Source organism: Monomorium pharaonis, chromosome 10, assembly GCF_013373865.1.
Source record: "Monomorium pharaonis isolate MP-MQ-018 chromosome 10, ASM1337386v2, whole genome shotgun sequence".
Taxonomy (NCBI): Eukaryota; Metazoa; Arthropoda; class Insecta; order Hymenoptera; family Formicidae; genus Monomorium; species Monomorium pharaonis.
In genome coordinates this window covers 19,869,710-19,885,692 of record NC_050476.1, presented here as the reverse complement: position 1 = coordinate 19,885,692, position 15,983 = coordinate 19,869,710, and the positions used below count along the sequence as shown (strand labels likewise).

General features: G+C 31.2%; 2 protein-coding genes across 4 annotated transcripts in view; one reads left to right on the top strand and one right to left on the bottom strand.

Moving 5' to 3' along the window:
• Positions 1–153: 153 nt before the first annotated feature.
• LOC105830036 (dynein light chain Tctex-type) lies at positions 154–1,858 on the bottom strand. Its single transcript, XM_012669160.3, has 4 exons — positions 1,642–1,858; positions 1,454–1,570; positions 517–682; positions 154–410 (listed from the first exon to the last, which is right to left on the bottom strand). Exons 2-4 carry the CDS (start codon positions 1,472–1,474, stop codon positions 262–264), a joined length of 336 nt encoding a protein of 111 aa, XP_012524614.1. The 5' UTR covers positions 1,475–1,570; positions 1,642–1,858; the 3' UTR covers positions 154–261.
• Positions 1,859–3,000: 1,142 nt separating this feature from the next.
• LOC105830037 (centrosomin) overlaps positions 3,001–15,983 on the top strand; it is a 31,066-nt gene continuing 18,083 nt past the window's right edge. Inside the window, exons 1-2 of one of the 3 annotated variants that reach the window (XM_012669163.3) lie at positions 3,001–3,121; positions 13,913–13,968. In XM_012669163.3, coding sequence (XP_012524617.2) covers positions 3,078–3,121; positions 13,913–13,968 — 100 coding nt within the window. In that variant the 5' untranslated portion in view covers positions 3,001–3,077. Of the gene's footprint in view, positions 3,122–5,396; positions 7,282–13,912; positions 13,969–15,983 lie in introns of those variants that run through there. The other 2 variants (XM_012669165.3, XM_012669161.3) reach the window with 2 other exon arrangements.

Genomic DNA, 15,983 nt, shown 5'->3' with positions numbered 1-15,983 from the left:
CACCATATCTATTCTGTGTAAAATATACCTAATTTTATTTACATCATATATATTAATCATTGCATTATGTTAATTACTTTAAAGCACTATCATTTATGCTCTTTTATTTTCATAATCTCCATAGTCTGTGCAAAAATATTAAATGTCAAATAATTTTTAAACAAAGTTTTATTTCTGAAAATAGCATTTGCTATAAATCTTATAACTGCAAAATTATTGTATTTTTTTCAAGTGTCTGAGATTTTAGTTTGCTAGATAAACTTATAGGGCCAATCCGAAAACCGATACGATGCAATACATGGTTTTATTTTCCCAACGCACTGTGCAGCTGCCATCGGTTGCATTATCCCAATAACATGAACTGGCTGTATGAAGTCCAGCCCCGTTTTTCTGCATAATCGTACAAGTCACTGTAAATGTACAATTCGATATTGAGGAAAATGCAGATGAGAAAAACGATATTGTTTCAAAATAAAAGTCAATATAACATCTTCCTAATTAGTTTGTCTTACATACCGATATATTTATAAGCCTTCTGTAACTTTGTAAGATTTCCCAAACATGCTTCTACTACGTTCGATGTCCATTGATTAACTTTATTATGCTGATATGTATTGCCACCTATTGACACTTCAATCGCCTCCTTAATAATGGTACTTACATCATCAACCACAAATTGTAACTAGAATCATAATAAGAGTACAATTATTTCACACAAAATGACAAGAATATATTTAAAATTGACAAATAAAAAACTCTTAAATAAGGTTAAAACTTAATCTTTAGAAACTGGCAAAAAAACAAGCTGCTTTTGGCGTAGTCTACAATAAAGATTTAAGTTTTAAGACATAAGAAATTGACCAATTACAATTGTATTTAAAAAATGAGTATTTTTATAAAAATTGACTGTAATTGACTAATCACAATATTCATCAAAAAACAATCTTAAACTATATAAAACTGAAAATAGTTAAATTAATAATTAATTAAAGATTCAGATCTGACTGCATTTTAATTTCTCCTCTATTCATGTGATTCGTATACTGATTCAACTTAGAAGGTATTCCACTTAACATTCGCAACTGTTGTGAGTGTTATTTGTTTATATTTAATATTTAATAAATAATAAGGATGAGATAACTGGTTACAAGCGTTAAATAAAACACACCCTTGTTACCCTTAAAGATTTGGCCAAACAGATATCAAAATTTTATTTAACATTAAAAAATCTGGTTAATTGGAATTAATCTCTGATATAAGAAAAATCTATTTTAATGATTTTTTTACAATTGATTAGGATTCATATGCTGCATATATATTCTAAAATTACTTTAGACCAACCATTGACATAGTTATTGATTCACTAATTCCAATTTTTATATTTGATGGAGAAACGTAAAGATTCGCACAAAGATCTGTTTAATCGAAATCATTTCTAAAAATATTAACTAACCTCTTCTTGCGCATCCTCCATCTCGAGAGCCAAAGATTGTTTTGGACACCAAAAACGATTTCCGTAATAACTCACAGCTTATTACTTATCCAATTAAGAATGACTATCAGTTTAGTGCTGTTGAAAAATAGAAAAACTATGAAATCTGGTAAAAGTAATCGAAATTTCGAAAATCACAGAGAACCTACGATTGTCTCTAATTTTCTATATAGACCGTAAGTTTCACTCTAAATTTATTGCGTTAATAAAACCTGATCACACTATCGCGTTCGTTTTTACTGGAATTATCTTATAATATTGCTGCGCGACAATTCGTTCATAAATTGTTGTAAATATAGCCAAAGACAGACGATAACTCCGAACTGTCACTGACTGTCATATCGCCGGTTGCCATTATTCCTAATATGGTGTACTTCAGGACAAAGGTTCTCAATCCGATGATTGTCCGAAAGAAATTCAACAGAATATATTTACAATTAATATTTTTTCGGAGTAGTTTGCTAATTTTGAATCTTGATTTTTTATTCCGTAAGATTTTGGTATGAGACATCAGAGTTATTTTTACTTTTATTTATTTGTTTTAGAAATGAAACCAACATATATAGCGCAATTAAGAATATTATTGAGTTATCAAACGCAATCAACTGATGAGTTAGTAGACCTTACTCGTTTTCTGATGATAATTTGGCTGGTAAGGTTTGTAAAGCAGCAATTAAAGTTTTTGTTATATTTCTGCTAACAATTTATCGATATAAGCATCTTGTGTAACAGAATTTGTGTCCAATAATTTAGTGCCATTTTACTTACAATAACTTTTCTAACAATTCGAATATATTATTTGCTTTATTGGCAAGGTCAGCTAATATTTGAATTACAGTATAGATTTCAGAATTACAAAATTATTATATTTTTAAAAGTTTCTTATATTCCATTTAAAATAAAAAATACTACATATGTTATTTTTACTTTTAAAAGAAATGATGTTGAACTGCAATTTCAAAGAATTAATAATTAAACAAATATTTAAAGACTTCATCATTAAAGAGGAGTTTAAAAAAGTAATTAATATAATTTAACTTTCCACTTTCTTTCCTAAGTGTCAGCAATAAAACACAGTGGGCAATGATTAAGAAAGTGATTTTATATTTATATTATTCAATATATTGAATTTTTTATTATTATACATAATTACAAAATAAATTAAAGAATGTAAAAAATTCTTATTACACTTATGTCTGAAAAACATTTAATTTTGCAAATTTAATCCATAATTAGGACTCAAATTACTTATATAATTAGAATCGTCATTTTATTTGTCCACCCCAATTTGTCCACAACAATAAAAACTCTGCCCGACGTTCTCTCTCATCGAGAATCACTGCTTTAGTGATATTTTAGTTCATTCAGTAGGCAACGTTGGCTGACCTGGAGGCGCCGCGCGCTTGCTGGCAGTTGGCAAACCTGAGAGCGCCGCGACGAATGGCGCGGTCGCTTTATGAAACACTGTTTTCAAAAGTAACGGCGACGTCGACCTGTCCACGCACGTTTTTCGGATTCGCGTCCCGACGTCGAGGATTACGCAGGATTACGTGCGAGAGAATGCTGTGATCGACCTGCCGCGAGGATGACGGAATTCGAGGAGACACTCGTACCGGTGGACTTCGATATGTGAGTAAATTCGTCAGTTCAACACTCTCGCGATACCCCTTGTGACTCTTGACGCTCTCGCGATCATCCGAACCCTCCCGACCTGCTCCCTCTTCCCCTCCTCGCGTTTCCTCGCGACGACTCGCACGTGGAGCTCGCTGCATTTGTAAATATAAATAGCACGCATATATTTCTGTTCTGTCTCTCACTGGATACGTACCTAACGTAGCCCGTGCGACGTCGTTATGCTGTCAAGACACCGGCGATTCGATTCGTTACATATATGAATTACGATACAATGACAGCTGCTCGTTTCCTATTCATACTGTTTACACACTGAGAAAAAAGTAGTTTATTTGACAAAATTTTTTTTTAACTTTATTAGATTTCTTCTTTCTCAATTGAAGTATTTAATTTAAATACATGAAGTGCAACTTTAATTCAAGTGTTTATATATATGTTTAAAATACATTAATATTTAAACTGCAGAAATTTAATCAGGTTAAAAAATTTTGTCAAATTAACTGTTCTTTTTTTTCCCGTGTATAAAACGTTTCAATCGCTATTAACGAATTTGTCATTTCTGGACTGTTACATCATTTTTTAACAAGTTCTCTCAAACTCTGTCATTCCTTATAAACCTTTTTTCATCTTGTACAAATGGAGTTATACAAATTCTGTCATCCAAAATTGAGATTTGTGTAACTTCGGAAATAGGGGTTTTTTTCGAAAGAGATCATAAGGCACAATTGAAAACGCAAATGACAAGCGAACGACGGCGTTATGTCACGTAATTTTGCAATATGTATTCCACAATAAGTCATGAATTCGCTCACTGTTTGCATTTAACAGTGGTTATCTTATTACGGGGTTAAGGTTCATCTTACGTATCGCAGCGGTTATCAGTTTGTGTGTTTCGTCGATCTTGAGCGTCAAGAGCGGTCTCGCCAAAACTTTCATTAACTTAATCGGAGTTTAATTCAATCGGCAGAATTGCCTGCAGCGAAATTTCCACTTACTTGATTCGGCGTCCCTAATGTAATCTTTTCATGCCGGACGAAAAAAGATAAATCCATTTTAACAAAGTAATACAAATATTGCATGATAATTTAATCGCTGTTTAAGTTAATCGGAATTCGAAGTCAAGTCTTGATGTTTATTTCTACCAATGTAAATTAATCTTAATATATATAGTTTACTTTTTTATAATTTTTGAGAAAAATAAAGGAGCCTACGAGTCTTTATCTTATATGATTTTTTATCATTTAAGCTATCGAAAAATTATTTGTAATTTTATTTTTTTGTAATTTTATTATTTTTTTTAATTTTAAAAGACTAAAAAAAAGATAAACAAGTAAGTTAAACAAATTAAAATTAATCTACCTCGGTAGAAATGGAATCTAATGAGAAAGAGAATTCTAGATAGCATTAAAATTAAAATTCTCGTGATTAAATATCTCACGAGAGGCATCGATAATTAAATGTTTGAAAATGTTTTATATTCATAAAAATACTCCTTATAGCGTTTATATTTTTTGTCTGTCGACATATGAATATAATCGTCACTTGTTCTGCTGAGAAACCCTGCTGAGTTCTCGATCAGTGCTAGATTCGTCTTCATGTTTTTACGACCTTCCGTACTCCCCGTTTTCTGCTTCTGTCATTCACTGTCCGCCCTTCGCATCCTCTCCTCCCTTCTTCGTTCTCTCCCTCGTTGCTTTTCCCTCTTTTGCCGGCGCGTTGCTCTCCCTTTTTTCCCTTCCGCACTTTGATCTGACAGTGCAACGGCGTTTACATTGGCTATCACGTGCTGATTTACATGTCCGTCGATAACGAAGAAAACGAGAAGGCCAGGAAAACTCGTAATAAATACTCAAATTATGTCCGCGATTGATATTTACGAATATCCGTTTAATTAATCTGTTTAATATCTGTTAAATATGTATGTTTTTAATTAGCTGTGTAGTTTTATATGTTGGTTTACTTTATATTTTCTTATTATTATTTAAATGTGCAAATTTAAATTTTGTTGATATTCTTGAAAAAACAGCTGTTGAGAAAAATGCTGATTATCTACAAAATAAATACTATGTGTAACTCGTAAGCAATCGCGTGATTTTTCTGACGTAAAAATAATTATAAATTGAAACATAAATTATAACGTAATTATAAATTGAGACATAAAGCAGTAATTTTTAAACACTAGCTGTTAAAAAATTATTATAAAAAAATGTTATGACGTAATATATTTAATTAGTAAATTTACAGCTTGCGTTTAAATTAGTTTTAGTTTATCCTCACGTGAGTGTTTAGGGATTAAACAGTATAGTTGGTTATTAATTTTTCTTTCATTTTTACTTTTTAAATAATTTCTTCTTCTAGACTTTTCTAGATTTGTGTGATACTCAAGAGTATTTTGGCTCTGCAATATCACAGCTAGAAGTTGTGGAGATTAAAAAATTGCGTATTTATTTTAAAATTATTCTTTTTTTCTTATTCAACGACAAAAAATTGTGATTGTCATGAGTATCAAAATTATGATAAGTTGGGAAGAAGAAAATAAACAATTTGCCTTATAATGACTTATGCAGAGAAAATGATCTTATTTTGCTGCAGTTTTAGGTAAATAACTTTTAAACGAATAAGTATGCAAATGACTTTTACACAATATTAATTATTTTTTCATTAATACGTATAAAAAAATAGATTTAATTCATAACGCTATTTCTTCATTATTTCTGTATTTCTCTCCAAATTTGCAAATTAGCACTGCAAAATGCGATTGCCCATAGAAATTAAGAACAAACAAAAAATTAAGTAGCTTTACAAAGCGTCAAAAGAATCATGTAAAAATTTTCTACAGATAATCAAGCGTAATAATAGAATAATCTATAAAATTTTAAAATTCTTAGCAATACTTTGACACGTATATCTTTACCACTTTACATTCTTCAAGTTTTTCCAATTTCTCATTAGAAATTTTGCACTTTTCCTCGCGTCGGGAAAGAGAAAACGCTACAGTCCCCTCTCGCTTCCGTATCTCTCCTCTGATTACATCGTGGTCGACGCGGCGCATCCCCCGCGTTTCCCCCGTTGTTTCTCTCTCCCTGCACCGTCGCCCCCATCCCTCTATTTCTGCTCGACTCGTGTTACTTATCGTCAGTCGTTTTCGGTGCGCTGTGCGGTACGCGCCGTCGAGGAACGTTTCACGAAACACGATCCCCGTGTGTTTGATGTGCGTCGGAGGATTCGCGAGCATCCGAGTAAACAGAATCAAAGCGACACAAGATTTTTTTCGCGGATCTTATTTAGCGAGGCGTCGTCGTCGTCGTTGAGATAAGACAGCGGGATCTCGTCACACACGTTTCGGGAAGAGGAAAGGGGGAGACTTCATCCCTCCCCGCAGGAGATTTATCCGCGGCCTGTCGCGCGTGTAAATCGCTGTGGATCCTCGCGAGGATCGTCGTCGACGGGTGACATCTCCGGACTCGACGACTCGCGAGATTCATGCGGCGGCGGCCGTGCTGGGAAATTGCCTGATGCGTCGTGCGTCATCTCGCGCGAGAGTTGATTCCATTGATCGGTCCAGCTCTGACGCGGAGGAGCACATAGTACGTTCGCGCTAACGCCGCCGCCCTCGAGAGCACAGCGATCTCGGATCTGGTCTCCGTACTATCTCGACCCTCGGCGTGTGGCGAAGGGTGGTTAGGTAGGGGAAGGGGGTGGGTATGTCCCGTTTATGCGAAGACGTGAGTGCAACTTCAATCGCGGTTAATCGCGGAGTATCATCGTCGTTCACGAGAACTTGATTTCCCCCGAGGAACACTGTCGTGTCCCGTGTGGTTTGTGTTCTTAAAGAGAGAGAGAGAGAGAGAGAGAGAGAGAAGAACGTTGAAGAAATTATTAGGATTCTAGAGGAATTGTTAGGATATTTTTGTAGGGAGTTTGATCGGTGGTGTATGTATTTCGTCTCGTCTTCGAGATTTTATTGGGACACGAACAATATATTGTGACTTAGTGTCGAGGATTAGTGACTTCGGTCGTGGATCACGTGTCTTTGCCTCGTGATTGTCGCCAAATTGCCACGGAATGCTTCTCGGTGGTTACAGATATTCCATTCAGAGTCAGAATGCGCCGTCCACGAGGACCAGCGCCTGGGGTCCTTACAATTCTTTACGAACGTGAGTGCCATATGTAGTTAACCCGATTGATTAGTGATTTAATCCTCCAAATGTCAAACGATAAATCTCCGTTTTGCTGTTTTACTGCTATTTGCTTCTATGATTTAAATTATCTTAACTTAAATAATTTGAATGAAGAACAATTATAATTATAAGATGACTAAAAAATTGAAAGTGTAAGAGAAGAAATTAAAAAAAAAAAGATAGTAGAGAGTAGAATTTTATATCAAGTTGAATATATTTATCATTAAATTACAAAACGTGTAATTTATAATAGATTTGATGTTTACAGAGTTTTCTCGCGAGAAATTTGTAACAGTTATAAATTTGGTTAACGTATTCGTAAACGATTTAGTTTATTATCTTAAAAAATTAAATTTAATCTTATTCATTATTTTTGTTGTAACGAGAGTGCATTATCGGCGTTAAAAGGGTTAATACAAGTTAATGACGAGAGCTGGTTTGCCTTCTTTATGATCTTTATCGCGTATTCTTTGCTCGTACATTTAACTAACGTTGATTGTAATATACAATGCTTGCTAGTATCTTCGATAGAAACTAATGGTTTATTATAGAATTTGATTCTTTATACCGAGTATAAAAAATATATTTTTTATTTATCTAATATTATAATTTTTTATGACTTAACAATATATTCTGGTTATTTTATTATTATTTGTCGCATGAAAAACTATCTGTATATTTTACATTCGTAATGTAATAATCTTTTTTTTACCGAATATAAGAACAAGTTCGTCAACCGCTGTTGTATCGTGTATAATGCATATGTATGAGACAAGATACATTGTATTAATCTCCATACTTATGGTATCTCTTTAAGTAATTGCTTGATTATCTCTACAATGACCTCGAAAGTTTCTTCGTTTTGACAGCCAAAAGTCAAATAATTGTGAATATAAATATGAGGTATAAAAATTACAATACAGGTCAGCTTATTTGGGCACTCAGTCGTGATGTCGAATTGTAAATAAAGTCCTACTGACAGGATCCAGCTAATTATTTAACTACTCGGTCAATTCGTTTAACGAACCGTTAATTGAGGAAACTTTGCACACAGCTGACACCTACGTGATAGTTACGTGCATGATAACTAAGTAAGAGTCTGAATTATCTCGTATGGAAAAATATGTTGTTCACGTTTGTTCACTTATTGAATGAACATTTGTAGCAAAATTTGTATTTATACAAAAATAATTACCGATAAAGTAATTCGATAGAAAAGTGACTTTTATTTATAAAGCGCGCGTTGTTAAGTATTGCGTATTTTACGTGTAATCAATATTATTGTCATATCATTGTTATAATTGTTTTAATTTCAGAAATATATATTAATTATGATAACGTTAATATTAGCTGGAATAATAATAATACAAGATTAAATTTTAGTTTAATACTTTTTAATTCATGTTTTATTGGCATGCTTTTCTAATTAATTTTTACTAGAATTTATTAGAAATTTTTGTAAAATTAAAAAGAAACGAGAAAAACGTAAATTACTTAATAAAGCGGATCTATAGTACATTTTTGATAGAGTTTATTATTAGTATCAGAAATTAAAACACGTGCACATTTCGATTCATGTGGCTGCTGCTACTCGATTGTTATACACTTCGTATCGATTATCTGTACATTCACTATGTTGTCAGATGATAACAACTGATGCGTTCTTTCATTACATTGCCTCTTCTCATCTCGTGTACTGACAAACGTTGTCTTTGTCCAGATTCTACTTATTAAAGAGAACTTTACAAATTAATACTTATTTTTTGACAATAAGATATAGTCCCGCTGATATTTTTCTATTAGAAACACAAATTTAATTTTTATCTTTATTATGTGAATACCGCACAAATTTATTATTGTTATTAATTCTAAAATAACAGACGTGAAAAATGTAAAATTTAAATTAAGTGAAATCAAACATATGTAAAGTAAAATTAAATAATGTTAAGTAATATTAAATAGTTTAAATTTATTTACATTAGCATATATGAGATATTTTTTTCTTTAATACAATTACGTATCTCTAATTAACACTGATATTTTTATACTATAATTGTATTTCTCGTAATATTATAATAATATAAATTTAAAAAATTTTTTAAATAAAATTTTGACTAAACTTTTAATATTAAATTTCGACAGATTGTTGCAATTTTCGCCTTAATCTAAAGTTGAATCACCTGGTGATTCAATATATAATATCATGTACAAAAGCATTAAAATGAATCATGCTGTATCACGTAATGTAATTATAGTCGCAAACGAATTCACGCATAATGCTGTGTTATCGCATAATGTGCATCTTTGGGGCCCTTTAACGTCATCCGACACGCGTGTCCCTGGTAGAACTAAGATTCCGAGAAGTCCGTATCTGGAGTAGTTAAGCCTGGTGTAAGGGTAGTGCTTAATATAACGGTGTCGGATGCGCACAGGGGTATAAAAGTCAAAAAGCCGACAGTTGTGCACGCGTCTTCTTCATCTGCTGTTGGGGCATGTTAAAAATTTAATTCGTTAAAATTTTCTGAACTGATAAACTCAGTTAAGATTGTGATTTAGACATCTTCACTCTCTTTATAATATACGCAACTATAACATTTAAATGCTGCTAGTACATTAATGATATTTTATATTATAGGTAAATAAATAATTCTTTAAAAATTAACACATTTTTAAAAAGTAAACTTTTAAAACTTAACTAAAATTAAATAAAAAGAAATTGTTACATAAAATTTTATAGAAAATAATATGTTAATAAAGAAGTTAATAAAATTCAATATTTTTAGGGCTTGATACTTATAATAATTTTTTGCTTTCTGCAACATAAAAGAAAATAAAATCCACTTTATTTTTTTAAGTATAAAAATAACTTTAATATTATTTTGTGTATTTTTTCAAATAATTATGTATGTAAATAATTTTTCATGTAGGATAGGTAGAAATAGCTAAAAACAGATAGTGATTTATGGTACTTAAATTAGAACATATAAATATTCTTTTGAAAAATTTACTTTATTTATTATACTTCAATTATTTTATTACTTTTACTTTATTATATAATTTTCCTAAAAAATCGCTAATGTTTGAAAAATAATTAAATAATACTTTATTGAACTTAAATATGCTAAATATATCTTAATATTTGCGCATAAAATTATTTCTTGTAAATATTTTCGAGAAACATATGAGTACAAATAATTACGAGCAACACTATACACATGTACTGTTTGTGTATCTGTACATTTGAATTCTCTCTTATGTAACGACAATATGAAATTGTGATATTACCATCCTTATGTCTACCACATGTTTTCTAATTATAACCAAAGATTATACGGATATAGCGTCTGTGCGAACACCCAGTATTCTTTGTACATATTATACGCAAGTTGATTTTTTAATATTGTATTATAATTTCCATAATAATTATTATGACAGGACTCTTATGCAATATATATGTAATATTAGTTATATTAGATAAATAATTCGTATTAATTTCAGAGCCGCATACAATAGCATGGAGAAAGACAATAATTAAATTAAAATTTCATTAAACTGGTGAATTATAATTACGAATGTACTAATTGTAGTTCTTGAATTCAGTTTGTCTTAATCTTACTCTTCGGGGAAAATGTGCAGTTTCCGCGATACCTATTATTATAGATCTCTCGCGTCGTGATCTTTGATACTCCGAGCACATTTTGTCGCGGCCCTATATTACGACTGTGTGTTTCTCTTAGAATGTCGCTTTTACTACGAAATGCGATACTCTTTGCACGGATTCTACGTGTTGCGATTCGCGAACGCTTTCCATCGCGTGGCTATTTGTAGCTTATGAGATTTGGAAGATATACGAAAGAATTTGTATTTTTACTGTTCTTTTGTTATGAACGAACTGAATTTTGCGCATAAAACTAAGGTATTCTTAGAGAGGTGCTTAAAGGTGTTAAGCACCGCTGCAGATTTAGTGCAGTAAAATTATTTGCAGTTTTCTGCAAATAATTTTACTGCACTAAATCTGCTGCGATGCTTAACACCTTTTATTTATTTATTATTAATTTATTTGTATAATTTGTATATTATATGTATGACTATAATTTGTATGACTTTATTTTTCAAATTGTTCTTCTTTGAAACAATTAACAAAAATTGTCATAGAAATTGTTGAAAATTGCAATTATTTAATATTTTAACCGTTGGAAGACTTCTGAGATTTCTATAATTACACACCTCTGGATTATGTTACCTTTTTTAATTATCATCTATGTTTATTATCTTTCAATTCTTGTATTTTTTAATACATTTAATTAATTCTTAACATAATTATAAATTATGTTGACTTGTAAATGTAGGAAAATGTTACTTTAAAATTAATAATTTTTTACTTTATATATTTTTTGCTTGAAAAATTTAAATTAAAAAAATCATTTTTATAAAAAATATTTTTTTATTTGTTTTGTATACCTATTATTATACTATGAATAAATACGTTTGATAAATAAATAGATTTGGTGAGATATCAAGCAACATGTAAAGTCAGACTTGAAGTTTTCTTATGATATATAGTCTGTGTTATCTCCTGATTGAGAGATTAAGAAGTTTATATAGTCTATCGAAAGAATATAAGTAAAGTATGTATATTTAATAAAGTTTTCTCAAAGAAAATTTTATATTTATATATACATGTATATTTATTGTGTTAAGATTAACTTTCTTTATGTTAAATATATTTGATACAAATAAACACCATTAACTTAGCGAAAATTTTGTATCCAAAGATAACATGTGCCTATCAATTCTGAGTCATTAGACGTACTTTGCTTGTATTTCACACCTATATTATCACAGTTTTAGTTATTATCTGTTTCTTCCTGTTTACGCAGAATTTTGTGTGCTTATAGGTTTTTATAAATATTATTCCTTGTAAGCTTTTATTATTATCGTAAAAACACACACACACAATTATAATTTTTTATTTAAATTTTAATTAATTTTTCTTTAATGAAACTTTTATATCAAGTGATTTTTATTTCAAGTAATCATTTTTATTTTTCAAATAATTTATTGATCTATAATGTTAAAAACGTTAATATTATGAATATAACTACTGCAGATTTTTGTAAAATTTACAGCTTACATATGCACACTGCGTTAAAAAAAAGATCTTCCTATTTGTTCAAAACCTAATTTTTAAATTAAAAAATTTTCGATTTTTGATATTTAATCGTTATAATTTTTAATTACTTTACGATTATCTTTTCAAAGAAGATACCAATTTTTTATGTCTTAGATATTCTTCTTGGAGATTGCGTATCGGCTCGTTGATGTGACTCACTATGCGAACAACATAACGTAAAAGACGCACAAGGCGTAGATTAATCACTCATTTCACATTGCAGCGTTTCGGAAGACGCACCAAAGAGAAAGAGAAAGAAAGAAAGAAAGAGAGAGAGAGAGAGAATTTACGTGAAATCTAAATAAAACCTTACTGGAAATCCTACAGTTTCCTGCCGCTCTTTCGTCGGCCGAGAGAGCTGCCAGACAGCTGGGCTATAGCGAATTAATATAATCTCGTAGCCGAACACTTTGCACCACCTTAGGCTGTAATGAGTTCTAGGTAGACAGCCTGGACGAAATAAATTCCGCATAAATTAATTTCACATAACAGGATCTGTTCTACAACCATTACAATAATGTCTTGTTACGTTTCTTTATGACATAATTTATTTTGATAGAAATATTATTCTGTTTCAGTTTTTCACACATAAATCTTTAGCAATTGTCCAATTAATTTATTATATTCATAAATAATAATACGTTTACTAATTATCACGGCAAATGTATATTGGAGAAATATAGTGACGTAGGATTAATAAAAAAATATATAAATTATTAATTAATTACTTATTAAAAATATAAATTATAATAAAAAATATATTACAGTTGTTACAAAATTTATATAAATAAAAGTTTAATAAATACTGTCTTTATTTTTAAATTTTAAATGTGATAAAAAATCGTGAATGCTATGTTTTGAAAAATTGCGGGACTATAAATAACTAATGTGCTATTAATAATATTGGCAGAGTCTTATTCATACTCTTTATGCTCTTGTAAATCATTGTTCACTCGCTTACGTGTCCAGACTAGCTTTGTTATGTCAATTTTTTAGCTTTAAACGTTCCATCGGAGTCCTGAAAATAGAACACACTCGATGCTCACTTTGATCCTTTTCAAACTCCTTCCTTTTATCTAATTTGGTCTTCGTTGTGTCCCACCAGGAGTACGTACCTTCATTCCACTTTTGGTCTCATTCCGAAAATAGCTGCTCATTCACTGTTATTCATTCCACTTCCTTCTATAACGCTAAAATTATTTGTCATACAAAGAGAATTAATTCTTTTTACATGTCTTAGTAACATTTGCGTGTGCTAAGCATGAGCAAATATAGAATTTTAGTACTTATGACAAAATTTATGTGCCTAAAAAAAATACATACATTTTTTACTGTGATTTATATTTATATTATGGCCAAAATTATAAGATGTTTTATATTAACAGTCGAATAATATTGTGACTAATTTTTTATTGTTATTCCACTTTGTTGCAGCACCAACATGCCACTGCAGGAGATCACAATGAGTCAAACCCTGCCATTGACGAACGGTAAATATCATTTGTACATTTTATTAAACTTGGTGAAAATATATGATTGTAATCTTTATTAATACAATAATATATTATCTTAATTTTTAATTGGCATTGTGAATTTATATTACATTAATTATCAGTTATCAACTAATTACAAAATTTATAATATTTCAGATAAAATAAAAAAAAAAGATTAAGTAGGAAAGTAGGAGAAATAATTTCACAATTTAGGAAAATTAGAAATTCAGAATTTAGGAAACAGAATTCAAGATCACATCTTATTAAATCTTTTAAATTTTCTCTTTTGTTAGTCGTGCTTCTTCGATGATGCGTGCAATTAATATTTCTTTCGCCGGGAAGAGCGTTCCTAAGAATAGCCGGATATAATTTTACGCTCTATAAAGACGAAGGCGAGGCGGAAGATCGTAGCGAACGATTACACTCGTATTTATTATTTACGGCCTCGTAGCGGCGATTATATCATATATCGGCAGATATCTCGACAGATCGGCTCGCCACTTGAATGAGTCGTCATCGATATTGCAGAGCACGCCAGGGTGACTCTCGATTATGTGGCTTTTTCCCCTTGCACGCCCACCTTTATTGGTCATTTCCCTTAAGTAATTGAATCCCCCTCCGGTTCTATTCCAATTACAGTTGCAGATGTATGTGATGCTGTTAGCCACACTTTCAATTATACTATCCTTAGGCTGACTACCATTTATCCCAATCGCAAAATATAACAATTAATCTATTCTATTTATGTACAGAAGTTACACAAATATTTATATTATTTAATAAGATATTTATTATTCTCTAATTCTTATTTCAAACTTCTTCAAATGAGATAATTGGAAAACATTTTTATTAAAAAAACTTATTTATAAAGAGAGACAAATTTTTATTTGTTTTTCTCAATGAAGTTTTTTTGAAACTGTCTAATGTTGAAACTTTTCACATAATTTTTCAATCAACTTTTGCAAAAAATGATTAGGATATACAATTACGAATTAAGATAAATATATAATTACAATTATACAAAGCACAATTAATGTGAATCAGAATTTTATTAGAAGCAACAAAGTTAAAAAAAATTTAGATTATCCTTAATTTATAAGTAAACATCTTCTGTGTACATAATTTGCTGTTTCTATCTAACAATTGGATTTCACAGGTTTAATGTTCAAATTTTTGATCGGTGCCATTTGTCTGTCCAAGACAAACAGAAACTATTTTCGACGCAAAATCTATAAAGCGGTTCTCAGCACATACTTTAAATACCTTTTGTGATCAGATGAGAGTGAGTCTTTTAACTAAATTAAAAAATGTTTGATATTAAGATGCACATGCACTCTAAGCAACTATGAATCTTCCTTTCGATTAGAACCGCAAATAGTTTTATGAGTATCTTCAGTTCGCGCGTTCAAGATAGCGCACACACCTTCCGTTCTCAAGCGGCTAACATTTTCAATCAGAGCCCGCGTGGAAACGCATACAGGAGGTCGCCGGGGTAATTTGTGCCGCGCTATACAGTTCGTTACTCCCATTCGCATGATCTGCATTTTCCGTTAGCCGCCGGTTATTCGATATTGTTACGTAGAAGTTTCCGTTGCGTGTACAGAGATCAGGAAAGAATATCTACTCACATCTCTCTCGCAAGGATGACTGAACCGCATAGTCATTTGGCTTTAGCGAATCCATAGATCCAAGCTCGATCACACGTTGCGCGTCATGCACTTTCTTACATGAGCATATTTTTGTGAGCGACAGCGCGATACATTTGAAGAAAAGTGAAAGTATGACACAATCTAATTTGAGAATACAGAGAAATAAGAACAGGAACAAGAGATCTGTGTACATGTTTCGCCTTCAGATGGCTCAGAATAGCGGAAGTTATCTAAAGCTCATTTTTTATTTATATTACTTAATTAAAAAGGAAGAGACACGTAAGAGCACACGTGACCCACCGTCGCCGCCTAATTGTATCTCGTGTCGTGGTGTGAGGCCAACGAACTTTCTTGCTCGCGGTT

Excerpts from the sequence above, each read along its gene's own strand:
- LOC105830036 (XM_012669160.3), bottom strand. The coding sequence starts at position 1,474 with ATGGAGGATGCGCAAGAAGAG. Across the intron at positions 683-1,453 it reads TGGAGGATGCGCAAGAAGAG|TTACAATTTGTGGTTGATGA; the intron begins GTTAGTTAATAT and ends TTATGATTCTAG. Across the intron at positions 411-516 it reads GAAGGCTTATAAATATATCG|TGACTTGTACGATTATGCAG; the intron begins GTATGTAAGACA and ends GTACATTTACAG.